Here is a 7,139-nt window from a genome sequence, read left to right as displayed (position 1 = left end):
TTGAAGTTGTTGTTGTTGTGGTTGTAGTTGTTGTGTCCTCCTGACCTGGGGTTTCCTCCACTCCGGTTCTGATAACTCGGACGTGGATTCTGCATCGGGGGCTTGTTGTTTCTTGGGGCGAACCCTCCACCTGAGTTGGGGCGATACTTGTGATTATTGCTGGGCCCACTCTGGTTCATCATACGGCGCTTGCGGTTCTCATTGGCTTGGTGTATCTTCCCCTCCATCTGAATGGCGGAGTCAACTAGTGCTTCTAAGTCAGCAAAGGGGATGTTGATCGATGCATACCGCATCTCATCATGCAGTCCATTCAGAAACCTCTCCTTCCTCTTCTCGACGGTGTCCGTCTCATCCGGGGCGTACCTTGACAAAGTGAGGAACTTGTCGCGGTATTCTACCACGGTCATTCTGCCTTGCTTCAGTTCCCTGAACTCATCCCTCATCTTCTTAATCAAACCCGGGGGCACATGATACTTGCTAAACTTGAGTTTGAAGTCTTCCCAAGTCATCAGGTTCCCCGCATGTAAGGCGCGGGTACTTGTCCACCAGGCACGTGCAGGTCCAGCCAGATAGTGGGTGGCGAACAACACCTTCTCGTTGTCCTCCACTCCGGCAACCTCGAGATTGTTCTCCATAGTCTGGAGCCAATCATCAGCATCGAGGGGTTCCTCCGTCTTGTTGAACACAGGTGGGTTAGTGTTCTGGAAGTTTTTCAGCTTTGACCCTGGGTGGTCGTGGTTTCCGTGGCCTTGATTTCCCTGAGCAAGTTGTTGAAGTGCAGCTAGGTTGGCTTGCCGTTCAGCTCTCTCAACTTCTCTATCAGCCAACATCTGTTGCAACATCTGCAGCATTGCCTCCTGAGTCATGTTGCGAGTTGGGGGTGCCATCTGAACAGTGATAGGGATCATGAGATAAGAGGGAAATGTCTATGGCTCATTTTGGGGTAAAATACAACTTAAACTTGATTCATAATAATAATAATATTACACACACACAAACATAGTCATGGAGGTAGCACATATTACAAGCCAAATGTTCAGGAGGGTTTTAAGAACCCTTTCAACAAACTACGATACATGGGGCGGGTACAAAGGACCAATACATAACACGGGCGCAAGTGCTCAGACGGAACTACTCGCCATCGACGTTGATAGGATAGACATTGTCTACCCCGGCATCGAGGTGCTCGTGGCCATCCTCGTAAGGGTGGAACTCCAGGTCGTCGTCTTCCTCCTCCTCGTAGTCGTCGTCGTTGCTGACGTAGGAGTAGCCGTCCCCCTGGATGTTCTCCCCTTCACCTTCGCCTTCCAGCTCCTGGATCTGCTCAGCTTGTGCAGAGATGGTCGCCTTCAGAGTGGCGATCCTGGCCTTCAAGCAGTTGATGGCGTGATCCTTCTTCTGGTTGGCACGGCGGAGTGCCCTGCGTTCTCCGGCGATCACCCTGATGGTGTCCGCCTGCTGCGCCAACTGGATGTGAGTGTGGTTGGCGTATTCGCGGGAGTTGTCGAGGTCGATGCGGGTCTCGCTCAGCATGAAGTCAAGATGATCAACATGGTGGCGAAGCTGCGGGTGTGACGGCAGGTTCATTGGCACTCCGAGTGAGTTGTGCCTTGCATAGTGCACAAAGCGACTGTCGGTGAAGTCCATGAAGTTTCCGCACAGACGTGCGAGTCCTTCCTGAAGTCCCCTTGCGAGACCATCCGCCCAGTTGTTCTCCCTGAAGGAGAACTGGATCCTTGCGCTCATTGGGAGCGTGAACCTTCCACGAAGGTCCACCATGATCACCCACTGAAGTTGACCACCGGGTTGGTCATTCAGCATTCCGCCAAAGACTTCCGGTGGTGGGCGCCCGAGGAACTCGGAGAGGGAGAAGAGGTCCCTCTCGAAGATGATCTCTCCACCGTTCCCCAACTGATAGAACTCGATGCGGAGAAAGGGCTGCGCGTCCACGACGTGATCCATCTGTAGAGAGATGAGATGATTAAGTTAGATAAGTGCAAGTGTTCCAAATTTTAATTCTCTTAGAAGAAGGGCATGAATTTAAAGTTTGTAAGAGACTCTTCAAGGTAAGGAGGGGAATAAGATTTTCATAACTAGTCAACTCATGAAATTTGAAACTAAGTTTTTGAGCGTCCATTCTAACTAGGGTCTCCTAAGGTCAAACAACGGCTCTGATACCAACTGGAGCTGAAGCTAGGTAAATCGTGTCCCCTATGTTTTTTTCTACGCCAACAAAACCGCCAACGCGCTCTCTTACCTAAAACCCAAGTCCATCCTCCATGGGTATTGTCGTGGTACCCCCACGTCAAACGGTGCGGGTGAGGAGAAGAGAATGTGGTTCTCGAGATTAGACACAAGTTTTGTCTCAAAAGCCCCACAGTGGAGCTAAAGGGAGCGTCACATTGAAATATGGATGGAGTTCTTATTATAGGATTAATAGCTATCCCGAGTATGGTTTGATCCCATTATTTCACATGAAGCAACTTAAATTCCTACAAAAAAGGTGGATTTCGGGTTAGTTTTTTCCCCCAAAGGAGTAAGGTAGGGGAATAATAACCCAAATCAGCATCCCTGGGAACTTAAACCTGGGTAACTCGGTTGTACATTAACTTCCCTAACCAAATGAGCTAGGCTCACTTCTTCCCCCTCTGATCCAAAGAGATGTTTTTTTTCCCTGTCAAGTGATCATATCCAAAAAGAATGGCCATGCGACTAGATTTGAGTACTAACTCGGTTTCAAAATTTTGTATCACATGATCGAGAAGAGAGTTCTAGCTACCAACAAGGACAAAAAGTACTCGGTTTGTGATTGGCAAAGTATATCGTGAGGCAAACAAAATGGGGCATATAGCACAATATCAGGGTTCGTCGGGTTGACATTACGTCAGTCGAGAGGTGGCACTTTGGTTAGGAGCCACTACCAATTATTGCCTTAAGTGAGTATTTTACCCACAATTTACACTACAAGAAATGTGCCATAATATGACGTTTTTTTTATGACTGGAAATCAAAATGTCATAGGTTTATGACGTTCCTAGCTTTGACCGTCCTTGGCCACTCCGGGGGGGCAAAACCCTAGAAAATCGTGACGTTATTGGGCAAAAACGTCATTGGCAATTTAGGTCAAAACGTCATTTGCAAAATTAAGTGGCCTACGACGTTTTTCCAATGCCGATTGCGACAAATCAATAGCGTCATTGGCATTTGGCTCAATACAGTGGTATGTGTTTGGCTGCCATGTCATCCATTTTGCCTATGTGTCCCTTTTCGGGTCCCACGCGCCTCACACGTGTCACTGGAAGCAACTGGCTTGAACTAACTGACATGTAGGACCAACTGATACTTGTGGGACAAAGGCGTCTTGTTATTTTTTTTCTCTGTGCCGTCCACCATTTTAATGGGCTGCTGGTGATATCCTCCTCTTTTGGGCTGTCCTCTACTAGGCTGCTGGCTGCTGGCCTACCCCGCGGCGGCCCATCCGGGGGTTGAATTGCTGGCCCGACGGCCCATCCGGGGGTTGAATTGCTGGCCCGACGGCCCATCCGGGGTTGGAGTGGCTCCCGATGGAAATAACTGGCAAAAATTGCGCTTGCGGGGACTCGAACCCTCGACCTGGCGCTGCCGCACTACCACTCCCTACCGCTTTGCTACAATAGTGTTGTTGACACAAGTATGGTTATCCATGTATATAGACATGATAGACTAATCAGTTGTCTTAAAAATCCCTCCACCTCGACCAAAATCCCTCCGACCAGGTGCATCTAGCTAGGGTTCCTCCTCCGACCAAAATCCCTCCGACCAGGTGCATCTGTTGCATGGCGGCGCAGTTCCCAGCCTGCTCGGGCAGTTCTTCTAGGTCAGGAGCGTCGTCGCGTCGCCGCCGGCGGCCGGGCACGCCCATCCCGTATCGGCAGCGGCCATTCGATTATGAGCCCGCCGACGTATGTGACTGTGGCGAGAAGATGCCGCAATGGATTTCTTGGAGTGATCCGAATCTGGGAGAAGATACCGGAACTGCAAAATTCGCTCGGTTAGTCTTCGAGCACGCCCCCCCGCCCCCATTCTGAATTTCGCCCGCCGTCTTCTGAAGTTTCTTTTCTACTATGGCTTACTTATCCTCTTTTGTTCTTCATCTGTCAGATTGCTGGTGGAATAGGGTGTAAAGTGTTTAAGTGGATTGATGATCCGCTGGATGCACGTCACAAAGAGTTAGTTCGTGATCTGCGTGATGCTGTTTGGGATCGAGATGAAGAAATTGAGAGGCTCCAGGTAGAAATTGAGAGGCTCCAGGAAGAAAAGTTTCCGCGGGCTGCCAGGAAACAGAGCAACCCCGAACCAAAGAAAATGGGAGGCTTCATGGTTTGGGTGCTATCTGTAGCTTTTGTCATCTGTTGTACCTGGGTGATGTGTAGGAACTGAAATTAGGGTGAATTCAAAGGTGATCTGTTGGTCGAGGAGAAGAAGCTAGAGTATATGCTAGAGTTATTGTGTTGTAATTCCAACCATTTGTGTTTTCGTGCCACAATGTTTAGTTCCTGAATTTGAACCATGTCTATGTATGTGTGCAATTCTGTTCAGTTGAAAATGTGTTCTGTTGAAAATGAGTTCTGTTGAAAATGTGTAGCAGCTACTTTTGCACGGCGGCGCCGCCCATATATGGTCGCCGGCGTCAGCCATGCACGGCGGCGCCGCCCATATATGGTCGCCGGCGTCAGCCATGTATTGAAAAAATTGGGCATGGATTCCCCTAAAAATTGGGCATGGAGTCCCCAAAAAATTGGGCACAAATTCTGGGAACAAATAGCTGACATATTCAACATAAATTCTGGGAATATTGAACATAAAAATTGGGCACAAATTCTGGGAACAAATAGCTGACATATTCTGTGAACAAATAGCTGACATATTCAACATAAATTCTGGGAACAAATAGCTGACATATTCAACACAAATTCTGGGAACAAATAGCTGACAAATTCTGGGAACAAATAGCTGACATATTCAACACAAACTGCTACTCATCTTCTTCGAAAACTTGACGCTTCCTAGTCCTATTTCCTCCATCATCATCATCATCATCCTCATCGCTGCAATATTGGTACATTGTCCGATCAACCTCCTCGATTTCTTCGGGCACAACCTCTTTGCTATGTTTCTTCAGTTTGTCCAGAATGACTTTTTCAAGTAGCACACGTTCCTGGTCACTTCTCGTCCTACTCCGTGCAGTGCTTTCTTTTTCTTGCACAGAACTTGATCGGAATCTTCATCTTGATATGATAGTACAAAGCAACACCGGGTCCCCTGTTCATTTTCTTTTACACTCCATAGATGTCTATGGTGAAATTTCTGCACAACTTGCCATTTTCCTTTCAACTTGGTGTCTGGCACATAAAAGACCTTGGTTGCTTGTGATGTCAGAAGGAAAGGATCAGTCTTGTACCAAAACTTTTCTGTGTTAACACTCTTGAAGTGTCCATCATCGTCGAGCCCGGGTTTCCTACCACCAAGGTCAAACCAGTCACACCGGAAGAGGACAACTGACCGATGGACGCCACCGCTGGAGTTGTATTGCAATCTGATGATGGATTTGAGCTGACCAAAGAAGTCAATGCTGTTACCATCATGATCTCCCTCAGAAACGATTCCACTATTTTGTGTCTTCCTGTTCTTCTCGCGGTCAACAGTATGGTACCGAACACTGTCAACAACACATGCCGAATATAGTCTCACTCTAAAATCTGGTTTGCACGCCAAAGCATAGAGATCAGGACAGACATCATTTCGCATTTTTCCAATCTGCATAAAATCAACCGGGGGTGAGTAACACACACAGCAAAATTATATCATGAACTTTTCCAATCTTCAGAAATAAACCAGCTAAAGATCTCACATGAGTATGAAACCATCTAGCAAAGTTCTTGGCAAGCCATCTATCAACATTGATCTGACCACCTTGTTGGTTCAACTCTTGTTTGCACAGGCTGGAATGGTAACAGAAAATAGATCCTAATTATTATTTGGAGAGGCTGCAATAACCTATCTATATAAGGGGATGAAGAGAAACGTACTCGATGTATGGATCAACCTCAGGGCAACTTCGGAGCACATACCACACCATGTTGTCATAGTCCTCACCAGCAAACACATATTGAGAGGCTCCAATAAATTTCACACCGTGTTTGAAAACAGACACATCACCAATATGTGAATCATCCCGCTCCGGATTTCTGCTTGGACGGTTGAATCTTGTTTCAACATCGTCGAAGTATCTCGAGCAAAATGTCGTGCACTCATCAACAATATATGCTTCGGCAATCGATCCCTCCGGCCTGGCATTGTTCCGGACATAACGCTTCAATGTTAGCAACCTTCTTTCGACTGGGTACATCCAACCGTAATGCACTGGGCCTCTAAGCCTTGCCTCTTTTGGTAAATGGATGGCCAAATGCACCATCACGTCGAAGAAAGATGGGGGGGAGATCTTCTCAAGTTTGCAAAGAATAACTACGATTTCCTTTTCAAGTCTGTCCAGAACGTCTCTCTTCAGTGTTTTGCAGCACAGTTCTCTGAAGAAATTTCCAAGTTCAGCAACCGCTTCATATATGTCTTCATGGATTGTTCCTCGAAGGCCAGCCGGTAAGATCCTTTGAAGCAATATATGACAGTCATGGGTCTTCAGCCCTTGAAGCTTGCACTTATCAGCAGCAACACACTTGGATATGTTAGACGCGTACCCATCTGGAAACCTCACAGCTTTTATGAATTCACAAAAAGCAATTTTTTCTTGTTTACTCATTGTATACCACGCCTGTGGCATCTCAAAAGAGTCACTGAAACAGTCAGCAAATGCAAGTCACCTCTTATGCCCATGTCTTCCAAATCAAGCCTTGAATTCACAGTGTCTTTGGTCTTGCCTTGTATGTTCATGAAAGTACCAAGCAAATTGTCACAGATGTTTTTCTCGATGTGCATTACATCGAGATTATGCCTCAGCTTTAGATCTTCCCAGTATGGCAAGTCCCACAAACATGATCTACGGCTCCAACACTGACCGTCCTCACGTTTCCTTTTCTTGAAGCTTGCCCAGTATCACATCTCTAACCCTATCAAGCTGTTGCTTCAGCTCTTCTCGAGTGAAT

General features: G+C 47.1%; 1 protein-coding gene across 1 annotated transcript; it reads right to left on the bottom strand.

Moving 5' to 3' along the window:
* Positions 1-5,157: 5,157 nt before the first annotated feature.
* LOC139838187 (uncharacterized) lies at positions 5,158-6,454 on the bottom strand. Its single transcript, XM_071827561.1, has 3 exons — positions 6,069-6,454; positions 5,891-5,981; positions 5,158-5,796 (listed from the first exon to the last, which is right to left on the bottom strand). Exons 1-3 carry the CDS (start codon positions 6,452-6,454, stop codon positions 5,158-5,160), a joined length of 1,116 nt encoding a protein of 371 aa, XP_071683662.1.
* Positions 6,455-7,139: the final 685 nt, after the last annotated feature.

This window comes from Lolium perenne, chromosome 3 (genome assembly GCF_019359855.2).
Source record: "Lolium perenne isolate Kyuss_39 chromosome 3, Kyuss_2.0, whole genome shotgun sequence".
Lineage (NCBI taxonomy): Eukaryota > Viridiplantae > Streptophyta > Magnoliopsida > Poales > Poaceae > Lolium > Lolium perenne.
This window is presented reverse-complemented; position numbering and strand designations above follow the sequence as displayed.

Coding starts and splice junctions, on each gene's coding strand:
- LOC139838187 (XM_071827561.1), bottom strand. CDS start 6,454: ATGGTGCATTTGGCCATCCATTTACCAAAAGAGGCAAGGCTTAGAGGC. Junction 5,982..6,068: donor GAGGTTGATCCATACATCGA/GTACGTTTCTCT, acceptor TTACCATTCCAG/CCTGTGCAAACAAGAGTTGA. Junction 5,797..5,890: donor CTAGATGGTTTCATACTCAT/GTGAGATCTTTA, acceptor GATTTTATGCAG/ATTGGAAAAATGCGAAATGA.